General features: G+C 35.0%; 3 protein-coding genes across 4 annotated transcripts; 2 read left to right on the top strand and 1 right to left on the bottom strand.

The window, feature by feature from the left end:
* Positions 1-993: 993 nt before the first annotated feature.
* LOC141292994 (uncharacterized) lies at positions 994-3,987 on the top strand. 2 transcript variants are annotated; one of them, XM_073825043.1, is made up of 4 exons: positions 994-1,119; positions 1,918-1,972; positions 3,085-3,417; positions 3,501-3,987. In XM_073825043.1, the coding sequence occupies exons 2-4, from the start codon at positions 1,927-1,929 to the stop codon at positions 3,602-3,604; spliced, it is 483 nt and encodes a 160-aa protein (XP_073681144.1). In that variant the 5' UTR covers positions 994-1,119; positions 1,918-1,926; the 3' UTR covers positions 3,605-3,987. The 2 variants fall into 2 exon arrangements, with proteins under 2 accessions (XP_073681144.1, XP_073681143.1); XM_073825042.1 differs by lacking the exon at positions 994-1,119 and adding an exon at positions 1,136-1,597.
* Positions 3,988-5,869: 1,882 nt separating this feature from the next.
* On the top strand, positions 5,870-8,104 carry LOC141293053 (uncharacterized). The gene is made up of 2 exons (XM_073825097.1): positions 5,870-5,941; positions 6,918-8,104. The coding sequence occupies exon 2, from the start codon at positions 6,983-6,985 to the stop codon at positions 7,619-7,621; it is 639 nt and encodes a 212-aa protein (XP_073681198.1). The 5' UTR covers positions 5,870-5,941; positions 6,918-6,982; the 3' UTR covers positions 7,622-8,104.
* Positions 8,105-8,539: 435 nt separating this feature from the next.
* Positions 8,540-22,538, bottom strand: LOC141292013 (uncharacterized). Its single transcript, XM_073823990.1, has 6 exons — positions 22,113-22,538; positions 15,673-16,491; positions 11,815-11,848; positions 11,182-11,610; positions 9,099-9,102; positions 8,540-9,055 (listed from the first exon to the last, which is right to left on the bottom strand). Exons 1-6 carry the CDS (start codon positions 22,536-22,538, stop codon positions 8,611-8,613), a joined length of 2,157 nt encoding a protein of 718 aa, XP_073680091.1. The 3' UTR covers positions 8,540-8,610.
* Between the last annotated feature and the right edge of the window lie 1,529 nt (positions 22,539-24,067).

Raw genomic sequence — 24,067 nt, 5'->3', positions numbered from 1 at the left:
CGTTGGAAGTTACCTAGCTGGGAAAATTTCATCCGCTGTGTGATATTACTGCGCCTGTTGCGTCAATATTACTGGAGGAAACTTCCTTGACTATTACGCCGGAATGGAAGTGTAGTTCCTAATCTTATCGGCCTAGAAAACCGCAGCTTTACATTTTCCGCCGGTCTTAGTACACGATATAACTACAGAAGAGTCAAGTTTTAAATAGAACAAATATGGAAACTCGTTGGTCATTTTTGAACGCGATGCTATTGGTCTAATAGGATTCAATGATCTATGCTAAGCTATGCTAAAAGTGATATCGCCAGAACAGGAGAACGGCTGAATGGATTTTAAAACTGTAAAACTCAACTTATTAACTCGGGGGAGTTGGAGAATGAGTCTATTTGCAAAAAAAGTGGAGTGTTCCTTTAAAACAAATTTAATAATTAAATTTGACAAACAGTCATAGATCTTTTTTGAAAGCTAACTTAAACAAAATAAAACCAATCAAATGAAGTTTCATTTTCAGTCTTAAATTTTTTGCATTACTGAAACAATATGTTGAACACCGAAGTTTTAACCTTTCCAAAAACAGACTAAACAGAGAGTTTTGTTAGTAAAAAAAAAAAAAAAAAAATCACTAAATAAGATATTTAGTCTTGTTTCCAGGGGAAAAAAATTAAGTGCAGTTTGCTTAAAATAAGTAAAATGATCTGCCTGTGGGGTAAATCTTCTTTTAAGAATATTTTTACTTGATTCCAGAGGGGGAAAACTAAATGAAGTGCATTTTGCTTAAAACAAGACTTAATATCTTATGTCATTTTGATTATTTAGTAAATTCATCTTACTTAAAGTATTTTTAGACATTTTGGCTATAAACAAAACAAAAATACTAAGTAAGATAAGATTTTTTGCGCTGTGGGAAACTGCATAACATTTTGAAAAAAACATTTTCTAGTTCTTTCAAAAGGGGGAGACAAACCGTTTTCCTTCTCCTCTCTCTCGAATCCTCTCTCCTTCTACTCCATCCACTCTCCACAGAGCTGAAGCTTTCTGAACCACTGCAAAGGGTGTCCTGCCAAATGAAAAACATCACAGACTGGGATTAAAACAGCACGACTATAAAGCCTCTGAAAGGTAAATGTATGAAAACTATGATGTCATGCCTGCTCAGACAACAAAAGGCTTTGGCCTGTGATTGAGGATTACACAGAGATCAGCTTTTATGATACATAGATAATGTACATCCTGTCAAATTGCAAGCCAAATTGTGCTGTATTGCACTGTTTTTTTACATTAAAAATTACATTGGGCTCATCAAAGCAGCAAAAGGCCTTCATGATTCTCATCAGGGTATGTTACTTTAGCTAAGTGAATAGACATATTATGGACATACAAGTATCTCATATGATAATGTCTGAGACGTTGCATTAGTGCAGCACAGATGGGAGGGGCTGCTGCAGTCCACTGCAGTGCAGTGCTTCATGCTGTTAGGTGTAATGTAATGTGAGGCAGTTAGGTGGAGCTACAGCACTGTTGTTGTTGCTGTCGGCTGAAGCGCACAGTTTCATGGATGTTCCACATGGCTGACAAGACTAAACATTTTAAAATGCAGGTTTGTTTATCAGCGTGCTTTCCTATTTTTATTTTTTATTTTTTCCAACCCATTTCATGGTAGAGTTCAGGCTAGATTGAGTGGCCACTGTTGATGGTTATTTCAAAGGTAATTATTAATTCATTAGCAATGCCTTTCACAGGAAGGTTATTTAGACCTCCACATGCTCTGGGAAAACACAAGATGTTTTTTTTTTCCTCGAAATATAACAGCAGTATAGACAGTCAAATAATATGTATTTATATGTGTTTAAATGATTTTATTCTGTTCTGGGATATTTAACAGTGTTTTATGACTTTCATCTTTTATACCTTTTATAGAGTTTTGCAATGAACACATTTAACTCTTTGTTTGGGTGGATTCTTGTTCTGGGAGGTAAGTACGTTATGAAGACTTTTCCTATGTTGCTTTTCATAATAAGCCATATTTACTATTCAAATATAGATTTTATTCTCTAAATAATGTATTAGTACTGACCTGAATCAGATATTTCACATAAAAGATGTTTACATATAGCTGAATTTATAAATATGACCCCGTTCAAAAGTTTACATCCCCTTGATTCTCAATACTGTGTTGTTAACTGAATGATCTACAGTTGTGTTTTTTGTTTAGCTATGTTGTTCATGAGTCCCTTGTTTGTCCCAAACAGTTAAACTGCCCGCAGTTCTTCAGAAAAATCCTTCAGGTCCCACAAATTCTTTGGTTTTCCAGCCTTTTTGTGTATCTGAACCCTTCTATCTTTTCTATCTTTTCACACTGAGGACAACTGAGGGACTCATATGCAACTATTACAGAAGGTTCAAATGCTTCAGAAGGAAACATGATGCATTAAGAGCCGGGGGTGAAAACTTGTTAAAGTTTGAAGATCAGGGTAAATTTAACTTATTTTTTCTTCTGGGAAACATGTAACTATCTTCTGAAGCCTCTGAAGGGCAACAATAAATGAAAAAATATATTTAGGCAAAATGTAAAAAAATGTAGGCTACACATTTCCATTCTGTTCAAAAGTTTTCACCCCCGGCTGTTACACTGCAAAAATGCTTCTCTTTCTTGCTTTACAGCCCAAATATCTACAAGTTCTTAAATTAAGAAGGATTTTCTAGATGAGTAAAATTATTTTCTTGTTTTCAGAAAAAAAACAAGTCAAAATTAAGTGAGTTTTTGCTTAGAACAAGCAAAATAGTCTGCCAATGGGGTAAGCAAAAAAATCTTGTTTCAAACAGAAAACAAGATTATTTTTCTTACCCCATTGGCAAATTATTTTGCTTGTTTTAAGCAAAAACACTTAATTTGGACTTTTTCTGTAAACAAGACAATCATTTTTACTTGTCTAGAAAATTCTTCTTGATTTAGGAATTTTTAGATTATTTAGGCTGGAACTAAGACCAAAAAAAAAAAAAAAAAACTAAGTAAGAAAAGCATTTTTTGCAGTGTATATAACAGTCAGATTTCTGTTAAATAACAGTCAGATTTCTCATTTCCAGTTCTGATGATCCCAGTGTTGTGTCAGGATGAAGAGAGTATAATTACAGTATGCCAAGAGGAAGATAATGACTTTAGAGTGGACTGCCTTCTGGAGCCCAAATCCAACTACCACACAGACTATGAGTTTTCCATGTCCAAAGGCCAAAAGGAGATCATCATAAACACCAACATCTCTGGAATCATGCCTGAGCCCAAGTTCAGGCACAACACGTTTGTGACAGAGCTTGAACCATACGGATTCAGGCTGACCATTATGAGCTTCACCATTACCGAGAATACAACATTCATCTGTAAAGTAACCAAGATCCAGAAGACTCTGTTTGTCGAATTAGGTACAGCATCTCTGTGGTGTCACTATGTAAAACTAGAATGAATACATTTTTTGCCTAACCTTGACTTTGTCTTTGCCTTTTAGATAGCGTCGAGCCCTGCTCTGCCATCAGTGTGTTCCTGCTGGGTTATCCTTGGCTAAGTCTTCTGGTTTCTCTGTGCGTCTTACAGCTATGGGAAGCTGTTTAAGAAAGAGTCAACTATGGCATTGTATTTCCAGAGTATGAAGTATTTCTGTAGATTTCTCAGCATATTTGAGTATTTTTTAGAAATGCTTTTCAGTCTACATGCTCTGCCTTTACTGTAAAGTAAGTACCGGTTGCTGCCTCTATGAAGGTATTTGTTTACTTTATGCCTTTTTACGTGTCTAGCCAAAGCACAACTGAAGACATGTCCTGTGTGCAATAAGTTAAAGGATTTTTAAGGTTCTTGACTGCTTTTGTAATTGTTGATGAAGTTATGTCAAGCAAATGTACTGCAACAGTGCCATCAGTGCTTTCAATGAAATGCACCATAAACATCTTGTCATCAGTGTGTAGATACATAAATAAATCCCATAATATATTGGCTTATTATGGTTTTCCCAGCACTTTTTTGTTCTCACAGTAAAGTTGTTTAATTTTTCTCACAGTTGCACATTGTTTAATGTTTGTGTGGAAGACAAAAATACTTGGTATCTAATGGAATATAGAGTAAAATTTAAATTTGATCACTAGTTTGTTTTGACAGTGCTGTTGTTGCCATCTTAGAAAATGTATCTTTAATAAAATCTGTCACTGGCACAGCCCTTGCTTCATTCCTGAAATAAATTAAATCAATAAAATAAAAATAAATGTCCTATATATAAAGTTGTCAGTACCTGCCTGGTCTCTTTATTTTTGTAAAAAATATTTTTAATTTAAAATTTTAACTAAAACCATTGTTTTAGTTCTTAACATGTCAGATAGTAATCAGCAAGAAATGCTTTTATTCTTAATTGTCTTCCCTATATTTTTCCAAAAATATTAATGTGACAAGGTGTGATGGGGTTGAAGTCTGCAACACATTTGAAGGGATACGCTGTCTTCAATTTTAATTTTTGGCTTTGTTTCTCTCTCATCTTGTTCCCTTATTTCTGATGTAGAATGCTTGTCAAAATTTAAGTGGACATATTACATAAAAAATCGATTTATAAACAAAAATATGAGTTGTCATGATTTTACTAAGTATATAGATATATATATATATTTGCTGAAACCATGCCAATTGTAATATAAAATGATTAATAAATCAAATAAATAACTCAACCCTGCCACAAGTTTACAACCCCATAACCATTTGAAATACATGTATTTGTGATGGGGTTGAGGTTTTCCATTTAAAATGGCCACTGTTTCTCATATAGTTAGAAGAGTAGACCATATATGGCAGCAATAACACAAGTACATTGTATATACTTATGGATTAAAATAAAATGTTGAAAAATAAACATTTTACATTTTAATGTTATGTGACAGGGTTGAGTTAAGCTTGACAGCTTGACTATAATATGCCTCAAAAATATGAACAAAAAGTATGATACTAACGTTTTTCTGCACCACTATTAAAGAGGCCTGAATAATGTTTTTTTTCCAGTAAATAATGTCAAATATTAGCAGTCTATATTATTATGTGCGTAGAATGATTGTGACGGGGTTGAGTTCATACTGAGAGACATAACATAACACAGTTTGTTTTTCCAAAATATCTTGCAGTTTAAAAAAAATATTCTTCACGAGAAAGGAACACAAATAAATGCTTACATTATTGCCAAAAATCACAGACACTATGCACATTTTGTTAATAATTTTCCAAGTACAAACTCAGTGCCTCAGGGACATGACAAATGCTTAGTGTATTTTATTAATTTTGGTAAGCCACCACTTTAGAAACTCTGAAATATTACAGAATCCCAGGAATGACCCATATATATTACTTTTTAAACAATTAATAATGCAATGTGCTGAAAATTAAAATCAAATATGAAGTAAAAGAAGAATTAAAAGTACCAAAATTAAAAAAGTAACCTAAAAATGTTACGCACATACTAACAAGTCTAGCTAAAATAATAAACAATAATAACAGAATAATAAAAATATATATATTCTGTTTAAAGTTATCTTGCAGTTGCCAGCTGTGATTGGACGGGGGAAAAATTAGGCGGGTTTTGAATTGGCTGCGGTTTGAATTTTTTTCTGGTACCTGGCAACTCTGGAAAGACTGGGTTGATACCTGATACAGAGATCGGTCTCTCAATATATTCACAGTTATATCGTTCAGATACGGCAGTAGACTAATTTGTGCAAAACATAGGCTACAATCACCTTTAAAATGTTACAAAACAACTTAATATAATATACAGGTATGCTATGATCTGGTTGGTAGCTGTGTACAGTCTGTTCATAAAATGAAAGTGAAAGCGACGTGTTTGCACGTCAGATTACAGCTCATAACACACTCATAACAGCTCAAAGTCCAAAGTAAGGAAGTGAAATTCTCTTTCTCAAGGTTCGTAAATTGCTTTTTCGTGGTTATATTATGGATATTAATTTGCAGCCGCTAAAACAGTCTGCGTAGTAAATGTTAGTCTTGGAAAGCGTTCAGTGTTTAACCGGTGTCGAAGATTCTTCGTCTTCCGAGGTACTAGGCCTTAAACTCTGAGCTGCTGTTGCTGCCAAATACACATATGGGGGATACTCTACCAATCAAGCGAAAGCAATACATGTATTTTTATTTATTCTTTTAGAATAGAAATATGTCATAGAAATATGTAGTTTCACAGTATAATAATCCTCAAAATATATTATTCTTAGCATGGTCTACATTGGTGTTTTAAACATTTTAAAGGAGTCATATTATTATATTTTTTTCACTTTTTGAATACTAGTCAGTGTGTGGTGCGTATGATTGGGCATAGAAACAAAGTTACAAATCCAAAGTACAAGACCACTCCAAAGGGAGATATGTAGTTTTTAAAAAATCCTTTTTCAAGAACTACAATGAACAGCTCTTTGGACTACACAGCATTATTTTCCGGATGTTATGATGCCACAAAGCTCATTAGAATATCATTAAAATAAATCCCACCTATGGAAATTCGAATCGTTGGCGGGTGGGGAGGGACGAGGTGAGGATTCGCCTAAATTTAGCAATGTAGCAATGTAGCATTTAGCAATGGACAGCCGCTTCTGGGATTCTTCAGCGAGCCGCAGGGCATCTGGTATAAACTCAAGCATTGACTCAAGTGGTCGTGAACTGCTCCGTTCACCGTGTGAGAACCGCGCTAATTGAGCCATTTGTGCCAGCCTGGGGAGAAAGCTATTGTAATAATGTAAATTATGTGAAAAATAATGCATTTTTTGAACCCCCAAAACAAAATAAAAGACTTTGTAAAAGAGCATAACAGGAGGGTTATTTTACCATACTGTTTTGATTGTTTACTTCAACTTTAAAATTCAAATTAATTATTAACTATGTTTTGTAGGTACGTCAGTCTTACAAAGGAGCATCTAGATCATTGCAATCTCATATTGTTGTGTAAGTGCCAAAATGCCAGTGGAATTCAGTGGATGGGAGGCATACTGTGATAAATCAAAGCACCTTAAACCAGGTCAAGAGCCCAAAAAGAGCCACGGCTATATTATGTACCATGGGACACTCAAAACCAATGCCCCAGCTATCATATCATCGGGCTTTCGGCCGTCTGGCGGGGGAACTCTGGGCCCTGGCGTCTACTGTAGTAGGAATATTAACAAAGCAATGGGTTACCCTGCATGTGCTCCTAATGATAGAGTCGTGTTAAAGCTGCGAGTGAGAGTGGGTAAAGTGAAGAGGATTGAAGGGCAAAGCCTGAACCTGCGGACCACGTGGCATCAACAAGGATATGATACAGCCTGGTTACCTGCCTCTGCTTCTGGTGTGGGACTTGAGGAGGATTGTGTTTGGGACCCAAAGAGAATTACTGTGATTGGAATAGCCCATTGCACAGACTCCAGTACTAAGAGTTCTCTGGAGAGTCTCATAAAGCAGAAAAGCCAATCGCAGGACTCGAATGGCAAAGACCTGAAGCAGTGTAAAGGGTGTGGAATGCAAACAGAGCAGAAACACACAATGGAGAAATGCTGGTCCTGTAAGGTATCCATTTGCCCCTTTATGAAAAATCATGTTTGCAGAAATAAAAGGAAGTAGCTATTTCTGAGTACTTGAGAACTATTGATAATTATAAACACTTTAATTTCAATATCATCTGTGAAGTGATGTTGTAATAGAGTAAAGGCACTGTAATTAACACGATAATTCAAACTTCCTCTAATCATATTACTAAAAGTAAAGACATTACTGTGCATGGAAACCTTTGTTTTAATTTGCTCAAATGAGTACTGTTAATTTAATTCAGATTTGCCATTTGCCAGATGTGCCAAACATCATATATAATGTTTTTAACATTTTATTTTTAGTTTTTTGTAACATTTTGGTGTAATCTTTTGAGCTGTTATACACAAACATAACAATTTATTTTTAATAAAATATGTATTTTTGCCTTGTTTGGCAGATGCAATTCTGCTCTAAATATGTAACAGTTTTGATTTACTGTTGAATTCTTGTATTGCAACAATTGTTTTGTGAAACAATATGTGAAATTTAGCAATATATTAAACATGGAAATGTAAACCTTTGTCTTAATGCCTCCTGAATACTTTTCACAGATAATTTTAACATGACATTTTATAATTAAGTTTCATGTTAATTTGTATATAATTTTACAAAATTGAACAGTTTAGCACATTGATTCCTGCTGTAAGCTAATACTTGCTGTAAACAAACTCATGGCTTTCTGAGAATCTGAAAAATGAGAATGTAAATCTATTTTTCAAAAAAAAAAAAAACCTGGGAAATACCAGTACAAAGCAAAAAATGAATGACTGGCTTAATTAGATATCAAAGGTTAAAGCCATGTTCCCCTTAAACATTCCCTTTTTTATGAAAAACAAAAACAAAAAAACAACAACAACTCAAAGACGTCAATGAATTATGTTTAATTTATTCATCATTTATATAATTGTATTACAATATGATCATCATTTCAAATCACATGAGTGGTTTATATTCAACAGCTGGTATAACATTTTCAAAAAACATTTTAGAACTATTAATTTCAAACAACAAAAAAGCACATTTCAATGCTCATGCCAGGCTCCACGTGCTCCTTGTGTTTTTGGGCGTATTTCACCAATGACTGTGATTCGTCTTGGATCCCAAACACAGTCTTCCTCAAGATTACTTCGCACCATGCCACAGTTGGGGGGACACCAGGCAGTGTCGTATCCGTGATCATGCCAGGTATACTGCATTGGATGACCTTTATGATCAATCTTCTTCACTTTCCCAACATCAACTTTCACTCTCAGAACTACTCTCTGGTTCTCATCTAGTTCCAGAGGGTATCTGGAGGCCTTCTCTAGATCCCGGCTGAGGTAAACTCCAGGCCCAAGCATCCCTCCAGAAGATGGTTTGAAGCCAGAGATTTTGATTTTTTCAGCCGCCTGCCTTGATGTGCCATGGTACATTCGGTAGACTTTACCGTCTGCTGGTCCTATGTAACTCTCAAGGCATGGCGGAACTCTTGGACCCAAGTCGTCTTCAACCCACATGTTTGCACCTGGACAAATCTAAAATATCAAAAAATTATTAGAAACTCAGAATTGTACCAGATCCCTAGCAAACAGACTTACAAAGAAAGACACAATGACAAACACGCATAAAATGGAATTAAAAAGTAATTTATAATGACAATATAATTTTTTTCTTTTGTTATAGGCTTTAGAAACACAATGACAAACAAAAGCATTAGATTCATTACCACAATGACAAAGTGGTGTCTTATCTCTGATGTCGGTTCTAAAACTGATTGCTTCCTTATGATAGCAGGTATATAAATGCCATATCTTTCAGGGTGTATCCAGGACAGGTGTTCCAATGACTTTTTTTTCCATATAAACAAAGTTTCAGTTTGGTTTAAGTTTCGTTTTTGGCGTTAAGGACTATTTCCTTGAAAATGCCCTACCTATTCAAAAACTAGTGCAGCTATGACAGGTTAGCAAATAATACAACGAACTGATGTGCTCAAACATATGACTTGCATTTACATATGACTTATAATTATATTTACTTTTCATTTCATTTTTTTTTTCTAAATAACACCCAGCACCAAAACATAAAAAACACACAAATAAAGAGAATAAACAAACAACAAGTCGTATATTAATATGTCTGTTTGGTTGATGAAATACTAGGGAAGGATTATATCCTTATAAAAGAAGTGTTTATTGTATAATGAAATATAAAAATGAATATTAACTTTCTAGAACTTTCATCTCAAGTCTCATCTGCTTTGCATTTTTGTGTCCAAAAAATGAATATTTGCATGTTAATAAATATACATGAGGTATACAAAGAGATAAAGGGCTTTATGGTGCAGTTGTGGTGTCGCATACATTTTTAAGTTCATTTCAAGCTCTGTGGTCTCCAATTCACTTAGATATATTGAAATACATAATGAAATATTAAAGATGTTAAAAATTCTAAATAAAAAAAAAGAGGCCCAATGTACCGTATGTTAGTATTGTTGGTATCATTCAGATATTTGGAGGCCTGTTGACTTATGCGAGTGTGCCAAAGGAAGACAGGTGAAAGTTACTAGCACCACAGAGCTTTAAGCCATCAAAATATAGTTTTAGATTTGGTAAGGCTATTTAACTATTTGGTTATAGTGTGTTGCTTCTTTGCCTTTTTCAAAAGCAAAGAGACCCATACTATAATAGTCCAAGCCCAATATATTGATAAGTCTGAAGTAAATAGAGTATGATTTGTGTCCACATGTTTAACGATTTCTATCAAACTGGAATAAAAACAAGCAGAAACTACACAGATTTGAATGCTTTATAAACTATTTTGTATGTCTGCACAGTAGGAAATATTATATTAGAAAACATAGAATAACAATTTATTTTATATTACATTTCATTCAAAAAGGTGGTTTACGAGGATGCTTATTATCCCATAATTCAAAACCCTTAAAACATACTAAAGGATTTTTATTTTTTATCCAAATATGCACAAAGTTTTCTGTGAGGGGTAGATTTATAGGTATATTATTGGTGTAGGGCAATAGAAAACCTTTACGCCTGGAGAGTCCCTGTATATCACCAATACCAACATGTGTAAAATAGGAAATGATCAGCACACCTTGTATCATGTTGGAACTGTTTTTATATAGTTCATGATGGCTAGAATTGCTTCTGGTAATAAAAAAGGTCAAAGCCTTTTATTTTTTTTCTTTAAAAGAAGAAAATATCTGCCTTCCACTTGCTGACTGGCTGGTTAAATCAAATAACAAAAGTTAATGGCATGTTCTGCCCTTAATATACCCTTTGTTTTATTTTTGTTGGTTTGTTATACATATTTATTTAGTCATCTTATTTATCTTTATTAATTTATTGAATATAAAAACAGAAAAAAAACATAACTCAAAGATATGTCAATGAAGTATGTTTAATTTATATCATTGTATCACAGTTTGATCATTTGATCATCTTTTTAAAGCACACAAGTGGTTTATATTCAACATCTGGTATAACATTTTCGAAAAACATTTTAGAACTATTAATATCACACTTCATGGGAAAGCAAATTTCAATAGCGCCCATGGCAGACACCATGTGCTCCTTGTGTTTTTGGGCGTATTTCACCAATGACTGTGATTCGTTTTGGATCCCAAACACAGTCTTCCTCAAGACCACTTGGCACCATGCCACATTTTGGAGGGCACCAGGCAGTGTCGTACCCGTGATCATGCCAGGTTTTCTGCAGTGGATGACCTTGACGATCAATCTTTATCACTTTGCCAACATTGACTTTCACTCTCAGAACCACTCTCTGGTTCTCAGGTAGATCCAAAGGATATCTGGAAGCCTTCTCTAGATCCCGGCTGAGGTAGACACCAGGCCCAAGCATCCCTTTAGAAGATGGTTTGAAGCCAAAGACTTTGACTTTTTCAGCAGCCTGCCTTGATGTGCCGTGATACATTCTGTAGACTTTACTGTCTGCTGGTTCTATGTAACTCTGCAGGCATGGTGGAGCACCTGGACCCAAATCGTCTTCAGCCCACATGTTTGCACCTGAAAAAAAAACAAACACAATTTCTTTTTTTATAAAAACTCAGAATTTCACCCAGTCATAGCAAACTGAGTTACAAAGAAAGACATAATGAGAAACTAAATAGCATTAAAAGTCATATATTATGATACATTATAGGGCTTTATAAACACTAAGACCAACAAAAGCACAATATGTGTTTCCACAAAGACAAAGCGGTGTCTTACCTCTGATGTCGCTTCCAAAGCTGACTTCTTCCTTCTAAAAGCAGGTATATAAATGGCACATCTTTGAGGGTGTGTCTATGATGGCAGGTGTTCCATAAGTTTTAGTTTCTCTTTATCTTTGTAAACTTTATTGGATTTTTAAAAAAGAACATACGATTAGAAGATTGTTCAGTTATAAAACTGATTGAAAGACTGTTTGATAGAACTGTCATCTTTTGGTTTCCTCCAGCATCCAAAAGCAAACACCTCTATACTGCGATTCTCCCAAAGCTCAGTATATTGTTATAAAGAAAGCAGGAACTGCACTGATCTTTCTTTTTTAACTATATAAAATACTTGGAATGATAGGTACCTGATCTGCTCAGTTAAACATCCTTTATTGATATTAATCTAAAAACTATCTTTTTTGTTTTGTTTTAAACAAAGTTCCAATGTAATTTAAGTTTCATTTCGGCAGTAGAAGACTGTTTTCCTGTAACTGCCCCACCTAATCAGAAAGTATTTACACGGCTATGACAGCAGATGTCTGAACAGCACAGGTTAACAAACAATAAATACAAATGGTCTTATGTGCTCAGACAGGTAAGATCAACACATGATAAAATCTATAGTGCAGATCAAGTTTCCTGTGAGGGGTAGGTTTAGGGGTAGGGTTGGTGTAGGGCGATAGAAAACCTTGTACGCCTATGGAGAGTCACCGTAAACCACCAATACCAACATGTGTGAAATGGTAAATGATCAGCACCTTGTATCACGTTGGAACTGTTTTAGTTCATGATGGCTTGAATTGCTTCTGGTAATTAAAAGGTCAAAGCCTTCAGTTTGGAAAGGAGGGAAAGGAGAGGATCAGTATGCAATATACTGTATGTCAGAATCTAAGAAGCAAAGGCAAGTTTTATTTTTTTTTCTTCAAAGAGGAAAATATCTGCCTTCTGTTTGCTGACTGGTTGGTTAAATCAAATAACAAAAGTTAATGGCATTTTCTCCCTTAAATATTCCCTTTGTTTTATTTTGCTGGTTTATGATATGTATTTATTTAGTCATCTTATTTATCTTTATTCATTTATTAAATAGAAAAAATAGAAAACATAACTCAAAGATATGTCAATGAGGTATGTTTAATTTATTAATCATTTCAAATTCATAATTTGATCATCTTTCTACAGCACATGAGCAGTTTAAAATCAGCTGTGTTTTTTGGCGTATTTTACTAATGACTCATTTTGGATCCCAAACACAGTCTTCCTCAAGACCACTTAGCACCATGCCACATTTTGGAGGGCACCAGGTAGTGTCTTTCAGGGTGTGTCTATGGTGGCAGGCGTTCCATTGAGTTTTAGTTTCACTTCATCTTTGAAAACTTTATTAGATTTTTTTTTAAATCTATGATTAGAAGATTAAATAGTTATAATACTGACTAAAAAACTATTTGGCATAGTTGTCATCTTTTGGTTTTCTTCAGCATCCAAAAGCAAACCACTCTCACAAAGCTCAGTATATTGATACTGGTATAAAGAAAGCAGGAACTGCACTGATATTTAAAATACTTGGAATAAGATGTGAAATGATCTGCTCAATTAAACATGCTTTATTGATATTAAAATGAAAACTATCCTCTTTTGTTTTGCTTTGCTTTGTTTTGATTTAAATAAAGTTCCAGTGTAATTTAAGTTTCATTTTGGCTATAGAAGACAGTTTTCCTGTAAATGCCCCATCTAATTTGTATAACAAATTTGCATAATGACATGAGTAGTACAGTGGTATTACAATGTGAAGGTGGTTTATGAGAACATTACATCCCCATAATTCAAAAGGCATAACATACTAAACTGTTTTTATTTTTTATTTTTTTATTTTTAGAAATGCACAAAGTTTTCTGTGATGGGTAGGTTTAGGGGTAGTATAGTAATAAAACCATTATGCCTATGGAGATTGCCCATAAACCACCAATACTAACATGTGTAGAATTGTCACGGATTGGCCAGGTTCTTGCACACCAATCACGCATCGTTCACAATCCCCTGAGTTCTAACAAGCCGCACCTGCACCCAATCACCCACGCACTTCAAAAGCACATTATAAGTTAATTTTTTTAGTTTAGCCCCACATAATTAAAAACTATACGCAGCAACGACATAAAAGCTATGAACAGCTCAGAATAACAAACAACACAACTGAACTCATGTGCTCAAACAAATAAGATCAAAACATGACTTACATTTACAGAATGTATATTTTTTAATATTTACTTTTTATTTCATTCCAATTTTTAAATAATAACCAGCATAAAACATAAACTTATTTAGCGGGGTAAAAAATTATGTCCTTATAAAAGAAATGTTTATTGTATAATAAAATAAAACCATTATCAACTTTGTAGAACTTTCTTCTCAAGTCTCATCTTACTGCTTTACATGTTTGTGCCCAGAATATAAGTATTTGCATGTTAATAGAATATAGATGAGATATAAAGATAAATAGTGTTATGGTTGTATATGGGTGGTTTCATATGTAGTTTTTTCATTTAATATCAGCAAGCTCTATGGCCTTCAACACACCAAACGTAATGAAATGTTAAAAAGTCTAAAACAACGATAAAAAGACCCATTAAAGGTGTATACAGGTAGGTTCTTTATGTTGAAAAGGATTATATGATTATTTCCAAAAAGATCCTAAATATATATTTTTTAAATGTTATAAATATTATTCAATGACCACGATCAACACTAGTATTCAACACTGAGTAAAACTAACAAGAGGCAGCTTTAAGAATAAAGTTTGGGGTCAGAGAAGACAGACACAGATTCCCATAAAATGTATGAATCACTTTCAAAACCACATGCCACAAGAAAACAGATGAAACCCTCTCTTTTCTAAATTTATTTGCAGCTTTCATGTAACTGGACCACAAAAACAGAAAGCATCAAACTTGAAATAAATACAATTGAAGTGAAATGTTACTGTGAACCACAAAAAAAAAACTTAGTAGAAATAAATATTGGTATAAAAAAAAATTGGAGATAAAATCATCAAATGTGGGAAATGCCTAAAAATAAAGTGATGCTGATTTTGCTTCGGACACTGAATGCAGACCCTCTGAAAGAATCCAAAGTATGTCCACAATGAAAATAATAATTGAACTAAATAATACGTTTTCACTTCCTCTTTATCTCGGTAAACTCTAATATGAATAATTACTTTTATACTGTATATGGACTTTACTGCTGTAAATTCTATAAGATTCGATAATGCCATTTAACCATTTGGTAAAAGTGTGTTGTTTCTTTGTCTTCTTCAAAAGCAACGAGACCTATGATTATCCAAGCCAAATATACTAATAAGTCAAGCAAACAAGTGTTTTGTGTCAATGTTACAGGTTTAATTATTTTCATCAAGCTCGAATCAAAACAAACAGATTATTATAATATTAAAATGCATAATATATTGCATGTTTCATTCAAATTTCCAAAAATCAAATTGAAAAGAAAAAAGTATTAACTTTCCCAGTTAATTCAAATTTGAAATCAAATTTATGCACACAGATAGACAGGGATCACAATAATACAAACAAAAATACAGTCTAGTGACATTTTAAGTGCCTAAGACAATGAATTAGCAATGAATTTACAAATAGTGTCAGTAAAAAGGTATGTACATATAACAGGCAACTAAAACTGTGTTTACAAGAGATCTGTTTTTAATTATTTCATTGCTCTAACTTCAGCTTCAGAAAAGATTGTTGCAAGACAGCATAGCACAGTATAATGATCCAATTCTCAATAAAGCATTGTATTTTAAGATAGCATATTTTAGGATTTTTATTGCTCATAATAAAAAAAAAGCACATACTCCTTAAACTGGACGAATTACATCAATGACTGTGATTGCCTTCGGATTCCAAACACAGTCTTGCTCAAGACTACCTGTAGCCATTAAACTTTCTAAGATCCAGGCAGTGTCGTACCCATAACCATGCCAGATATTTTGCATTAGATGGCCTCGATATTCAATCTTTATCACTTTTCCAACATTAACTTTCACTCTCAGGACACTTCTCTGCTGTTCAGGAACATGCTCAGGGTATTTAGAGGCCTTTTCTACATCTCGGCTGAGGTAGACTCCACACCCAAGCATGCCATCAGACTGACAAAAACCATGAGCTTTGATTTTTTCTGCATTTTCCTTAGTTGTGCCATGAAACATTGTGTACTCTTTACCTTCAACTGGATTTTCACCACTTTGAAGGCTTGGTGGAATTACGTCAATGATAGTAATTCGTTTCGGATCCCAGACACAGTCTTCTTCAAGACCACTTGGCACCATTTTACATTTTGGAGGACACCAGGCAGTGTCGTACCCGTGATCATGCCACGTTTTCTGCATTGGATGACGTTGACAGTCAATCTTCTTTACTCTCCCAACATTGACTCTCACTCTGATAACAACTCTCTCTCGTGGCTTATCAAGTGGATATCTGCTGGCCTTGTTAAGATCTCGGCTGAGGTAGACTCCACGTCCCAGCATGCCATTTGCAGATGGCTGAAAGCCATGGATTTTGATCTGTTCTGCTGCTGTTTTGGTAGTGCCGTGATACATTCGGTATACTTCACCATTCACAGGCTCTGCACTACTTTGGAGACACGGCACACCTGGATACAAGTCACTCTCTGCCCACATGTTTAAACCTAAACACAAAAAAATAACCAATCTACAAACCGTTTTGATGTTTAAGTTTATTTAGAAAACAGCAGAAAAACTGTAAGTCTGTAAGAAGCTCTGCATTTCTCAAAAGCATGCATTAGAAACTGAGTTGATTGTAGAGAGCATTGGTGGCAATGGGTTTATGCAATTTGTTTTGGCTTATAATGTTTTTGGAAAATGCAGCCCGCGTTTGTTTTTTTCTTTACATTTGGTGGAATACAAGAACTTTTTGTCTAAATAATTTTAACAACCATAGTCATGCTTTATGTTACTTACCTCTACGATTACAAATTCAGACTGAGCAGAAAACAGAAATCCTGGACAGACCTGCAGTACGCTGAAGAGTAGTGGAATTTTAATGAATGACCAAAAAAATCACAAAATATATTTTAACCAAGACAAAGTGATGCCTCGCCTCTGATGTTGCCTCTATGCTGACTGAATGCCGGAATATAAATGGCATATCTTTCAGGGTGTGTCCATGACGAATAGTGTTCCAGTAAGTTTCAGTTTCTTTTCCTCTTCATAAACTATGGTTTGCACAAACACTTTATGCATGAAATTTATAAATCGTTTTGCTGTGAAGTTTACTGATTTTATTTGGTTTTAAGTCTAAAAAATGAAAATAATATGAAATTATAAAATTTATAATAATTATAAGACTGTTCATTAAACGTTACCTTTTTGTAATGAATTATATTGTAGATTGCATGTTTCAGTAATAGTGCAGTAAAAATAAGAACTATAATTTGACTTTAAAACGAAGTTTCGAAAATAAGTTTCATTTCTTATTTACGGGCCAGTAGGCCTACTGTTTTCCTGGAAATCGGGAACAGGAACTTACACAGCTGTGACAAAACATGTTTGAACATTTCAGGTTAACCCTTTAATGAGCTGTGAATATAACTCGCCTGATATGATTTAAACTCAGGGCCGTGCACGGGGGGTGGCCCGATGGCTAGAGCCACTGCCCCTCTGCCCTCAACGGCTGATGTGCCCCTCTCACCAATTCCCATCAACGCAGCTCAAAGCGTTCTGTTACCGCTCCGCTAAAAATCTACTGATTCCGCGAAATAATCCGCTCCGTGTTTTCTCGCCAGCTCCGCAGCCGCTCTCGGGACACGACATTGAAGGTCGTTGTATTACCAGGTTGCATTACAACTCATTACAGTCAGTGGATGATTCTCTAAATTAGTAATTTGGTATGTTTTTGTATTTCTGTCGGTAATGATTTGCTCTCAGTCTTCTAAAAGTGCTAACAACAAAATTACCAACGAATTTTTAAAATATCTCGAATGTCTAATAAAATGATTTTTACCCGATCAGATCTAATATAAATAACACAAAATTTGCTGTTGTTGGCCAGGCAAAAAAAAAAAAAATAGCCTTAAAAAAAAGAAAGAGCGAAGTGGGGCTGCAATAGGGAGTTTAACACTGCAAACATGAATTCAGAGCTCCAGCAAGCCAGCAGATAAATTATTGTATATAATATTTTTTGTACACGTTACTTCTTGTAATTAAGTATATTTCTCATTATAATCACTTGTTTTGATACTAGCAATTTATAACACAGCGTAGCCTATTTATAATATTTTATTAATATCATATTACACTGTAAAAAGTTTTCACCAGTTTCAACTTAAAAACTTAAGTTTAGCAACTGCATCAAAATTTTAAGTTAAATCAACTTTTAAGTACAAGTCATTTCAACTCATAAGTTAAATCAACTTAAAAGTACAAGTCATTTTAACTAATTTTATTGTCGTGAGTTGAAATGAATAGTAGAAGTTGATTTAGCTTAAGGCAGCTGCTGATCTTACGTTTTTAAGTTGAAACTGGAAAAACTTTTTACAGTGTAATAGTAGGCCTAAAAATAATTATAAATGTTAAATGAGTTGTTTATTAGCCTAGATTTCTGCTTTATTATATTAAATTAAATGTCTAATAGGTGAGTATTGTGGGTTAAGATTATCCATTTTTAACTTATGTGCTCCTTGAGATAAGGAAAAATGATGCAAAGTAAAATGGAAGTATCTAAAGTAATTTCAGAATGTTTCCTATCATTTAAAATGATCAGAATGTACCTATGACAAAGGGTTCTAAAAATATGGCTTCTTATAAAAGTGTTCCCATGGCTCAATTTGCCATAATATAGGGGGTGGGTCAATTTACCCACTGGCTAAACTTACCCCACTCTCTTTATACTTTCTTTGAAGATGAGGTACACGCAGGATCAAAGAGTGAGGGAGAGCCCACTCTTATCAAAACATCTACAATAAAGTCTGAAATTATTACAGAATGTGCTGTCTTCTCTTTTAATTGTATATTGTAACTGGATAATTTGTATTAACAATCACCCACCCCCGTAGTGCCCCTTTTATGGTTTCAAATGGAGAAAGTATTATACTTTGAGTCACATCTCACATCCTACAGATTTTGAATCTTGATTTTTACAATCAAAGAGACCTTTTGAAAAAAAAGTGAAAAAGATATGTATGGATGACACAAAATTACAAGGCTATAAGTGTTTACAAGCCTATTTTTAATTATTTAATTTTCATAGCTTCACTCTCAGAAATTGTTGTGAGGCATAGTCAGCAGAGCGTAGTATAATAATCAAATTCTCAATAATACATTATTTTTTTATTATGCTAGATTTTTCATTGTTCATAACAATCTCAGTGCACAGTCTTACTCTAGTGGTTCTCAGGCTCCCTCTAGTGGTACGCAGATAAACATATATATATATATATATATATATATATATATATATATGTGTGTGTGTGTGTGTGTGTGTGTGTGTGTGTGTGTGTGTGTGTGTGTGTGTGTGTGTGTGTGTGTGTGTGTGTGTGTGTGTGTGTGTGTGTGTGTGTTTGCATTTACATGTACAGTCGTGGCCAAAATGTTTGAGCATGACACAAATATTAGTTTTCACAAAGTTTGCTGCTCAACTGCTTTTAGATCTTTGTTTCAGTTGTTTCTGTGATGTACTGAAATATAATAACAAGCACTTCATACGTTTCAAAGGCTTTTATCGACAATTACATGATATTTATGCAAAGAGTCAGTATTTGCAGTGCTGGCCCTTCTTTTTCAGGACCTCTGCAATTCGACTGGGCATGCTCTCAATCAACTTCTGGGCCAAATCCTGACTGATAGCAACCCATTCTTTCATAATCACTTCTTGGAGTTTGTCAGAATTAGTGGGTTTTTGTTTGTCCACCCGCGTCTTGAGGATTGACCACAAGTTCTCAGTGGGATTAAGATCTGGGGAGTTTCCAGGCCATGGATCCAAAATCCAAAACTATGTTTTAGTCCCCGAGCCACTTAGTTATTACTTTTGCCTTATGGCACGGTGCTCCATCGTGCTGGAAAATGCATTGTTCTTCATCAAATTGTTGTTGGGTTGTTGGAAGAAGTTGCTGTTGAAGGGTGTTTTGGTACCATTCTTTATTCATGGCTGTGTTTTTGGGCAAAATTGTGAGTGAGCCCACTCCCTTGGATGAGAAGCAACCCCACACATGAATGGTCTCAGGATGCTTTACTGTTGGCATGACACAGGACTGATGGTAGCGCTCACCTTTTCTTCTCCGGACAAGCCTTTTTCCAGATGCCCCAAACAATCGGAAAGAGGCTTCATTGGAGAATATGACTTTGCCCCAGTCCTCAGCAGTCCATTCGCCATACTTTTTGCAGAAGATCAATCTCTCCCTGATGTTTTTTTTTTTTTGAGAGAAATGGCTTCTTTGCTGCTCTTCTTGACACCAGGCCATCTTCCAAAAGTCTTGGCCTCACTGTGCGTGCAGATGCGCTCACACCTGCCTCCTGCCATTCCTGAGCAAGCTCTGCACTGGTGGCACTCCGATCCCGCAGAAGAAGGCAAAGAAGGACTATGCAATTCATCTATTCACTCTTCATAACATTCTGGAGTATATGCAAATTTCTATTATAAAAACTTTTCCAGTTTCCAATATTTATGTAATTCTCAAAACTTTTGTACACACATGCAGCATCAATCAGATAATGATCCGCTTTGAGCCAACGTTTAATGTTCTTTGTATGTGTGCACCTCATAGTCAGATTTAAAGGGTCAGGTATTTTTAATCACAGTTAATCGCTAGACTTAAAAAGTATGTGCTTGTTGTGACAGATATGAGATTTCAAAATGGCGCTTCCGGAAATACTTCAGGACCAGATATGCAGTAGCATTCCAAAGTGTTTGTTATTGTTTGAGGATCCTTGACATGGATCCTCAAAGTTTAATCCTAATCAAACACCTGAGCATACTAATCAATGTCTTCACGATCATTAGAAAATAACAGGTGGTAAGTTTGATAAAAGCTAAACTCTGCTGGAAAGTGGATCTCACAAGCCAGATTTGAGGATCCCCGATATAGGCCTATTTGCTTTTCAGAGCTGATTGAAAAGGCTCCTTTAGAAATTCTCTGGGCCCGAGTTTATAACCTCTATTGATTAAAAAATATATTCAGCTATAGATGCACAAATACATAAATGAAAATACACATTTATCCAACACCTATCACCAATCACGACTAATTAAACTAATAAAACTATAGCAATCATATACTATAAAACTATAAAGATAATTCAAATCTGTTTGTGCCACCATTAGCAAGCGAAGACACATTTCTGATAACTTGAGATCAGTCTTGTACAGTGTTTTGGTAGAGTTTGGGCACACTGCATTACAAAAAATTCTAAATGAATGTAACATTATTTGAATGTTTATTTTTAAATCTAGAAACATTTTAAGAGACCATTTTTTTTTATAATATTTTTATTCATTTTACATTGCATAACAAACACCAAACCAAATAGCAACAAAATACATAAAAAAAAAAAAATAAAAATAAAAAATTCCAAGAATAATAATAATAGTTAAAAAAAGTGAAAGAAAAAAAAAGACTTTTAAGAGTAATCAGGGCATATTGGCAGTTTGAAGTGAAAACAAAAGCACTCAAAAAGGGGGTAGACAGCATACTAAGCATTATATTACTGGTTTAAGTAATATTATATTTGTCCAAATGGTCTAAAAATGGTTGCCATATACTGTAAAATTTATCTAGATTACCCATAACTCCATACCGGACTCTTTCCATATGCAATATTCCAGTAACCAGGTCTTAAACTGAGGAACAGTTTCTGTTTTCCACAGCCTTAGAATGACACTCTTAGCAATAATCATTCCGTAAATTATGGTACTTTGTACAGACACATTATGATCTAATAGAGAAACAGAACACCCAAACAATGCAATTTCTGGATCAGGTGTAAAAACACAAGCATACAAGTCAGAAAACCACTTAAATTTGTCACACCAAAAATCGTTGAGTTTTGGACATGTCCAAAAGAGATGGGTCAGAGAGCCTTCTGCAGATTTACACCGGTCATTTTAAGAGACCATTTAAATTAAATAAAAAAGAAAGCACTTCTCAACTTGTACATGGTTTTTTACAGTATGCCATCCTAAATATTGGACGAATTTGCTCAATGACTGTAAATTGCTTCCGGATTCTAAACACATCGCATTGTCAGAGGATTACACATGGATTTTGCTCCCCCAGCATTGGATGAATTAAATCAATGACAGTGATTCGTCTTGGATCCCAGACACAGTCTTCTTCAAGTCCACTTGGTACCATGCCACAGTTTGGAGGACACCAGGCAGTGTCGTACCCGTGATCATGCCAGGTTTTCTGCAGTGGATGACCTTGATGATCAATCTCCTTCACTCTCCCAACATTGACCTTCACTCTTACAATCACTCTCTGGTTCTCAGGTAGCCATAGAGGATATCTGGAGGCCTTCTGTAGATCTCGGCTGAGGTAGACACCACGTCCAAGCATGCCCTTAGAAGACGGATTAAAACCCTCCTGAAGAATTTTAAGTGCAGCTAAAAGGTCTGTGCCATGATACATTATATAGACTTTGTCTTCTTCTGGGGCCGTATAACTCTGGAGGCATGGTGGAGCACCTGGACCCAAGTCATCTTCTGCCCACATGTTTGCATCTGAATCATTAAAATAGTAGCGGAAAGTAATTACCACGTGTAATAGAAAGGAACAGACAACATACTTGCACTTAACACAAACAAAGTGACTTACCTCAGATGTTGCTCCTAACACTGAGTGCAAACCTTCTGAGAGCAGATTTATGAACTGCAAACTTATTCAGGGTGTGTCCACAATGGGAATTTTTACACAAGCAAAATAAGAAACTTTCAGTTTCTCTTTATCTTCATGAACTATTTTATAAATGATTACATCTGTAGAAACGAGAATCCCCCAGTTTACGCAATTCCCAAAAAAAACGTTTTCACGTACCTATTTCTCCGCCTAACTGGAAACTATAGTTGAAAGGGTTATGATGATGACAAATAAGCACAGATTAATGCTCAAAAAGATCAAATCAACACATGCACAGGGCATAACCATAACACTTTTTCTCAGTTTGTGTAAATCCATGTGGGGTTTAGAGTATATATATATATATATTTATCAGCATTAACGTCACATTATTCTAGTTCAAATATGTCGCTTTGTTTCATTTACAGTGCATATGTTTTTCTGTATTTAACGCAAAATAAAGGAAGCCAATGTGACAACATGCCCCGTGAGTGGGGTACACTGTAAAATCCGAGGGTAACATAATCATATTTTAAATGTTCCCAGCGAGCAAAAAGTGGTATAGATCACGTCTATAAGACGTAATTTATAGACATCCAGAAGACGTCTTCACAGGAGCCAGAATGAAAGTTTTTTACACGTCTTTTCTGGACATTGTATAGACGTAAATTAGACAGACGTAATTTATAGACATCCAGAAGACGCCCTCACAGGAGCCAGAATGAAAGTTTTTTACACGTCTTTTCTGGACATTGTATAGACGTAAATTAGACAGACGTAATTTATAGACATCCAGAAGACGCCCTCACAGGAGCCAGAATGAAAGTTTTTTATACGTCTTTTCTCAACTAGTCCTGGCTGTCAGTGGACGTTTAGATTGTGGCCTGATGAGACATAATTTCTCAGTGTCATTAATCGACTTTTTCTGGCTGTCAATGGACGTTCAGATCATGGCCTGGACGGAAGGACGCGATATCAACATGTTTTGTATGTCCAAAGACGTCACTTGCTCAGTTGGTTATCTCATTTGATTATGAACACATTGCAACCATGCTTGGGACGATCCTGGTCGCAAGACACAGCTATACTGTACAGTGGAGTTCAGAACAATGCGGACAAATAGATGAAGAAACACATTCAGACATTCAGAAAAACAGATTAGGCCTACACTTAAACATACAGCTCTCACAGAACACGAGACACCTAAACGAGTCAAAATGCTTCACATTTCTTGAAATAACCATTTCTGAACAATAAACATTGACTGCCAGTCTTTATTCGCCTGTTCCTCGTGGTTTCTCATTAAAATCTATAGAAGTAGGCTAATGAGTGTAAAAAATGACATCGTAATGTAGTTCTAACAGCGAAGCACATTAACGCATCACTCACCAGCAGAGGTCACTCTG

The sequence above is a fragment of the Garra rufa genome, chromosome 19, assembly GCF_049309525.1.
Source record: "Garra rufa chromosome 19, GarRuf1.0, whole genome shotgun sequence".
Classification (NCBI taxonomy): Eukaryota; Metazoa; Chordata; class Actinopteri; order Cypriniformes; family Cyprinidae; genus Garra; species Garra rufa.
The sequence above is the reverse complement of the archived record's forward strand: the minus strand, read 5'-3'. Positions and strand labels throughout refer to the sequence as shown.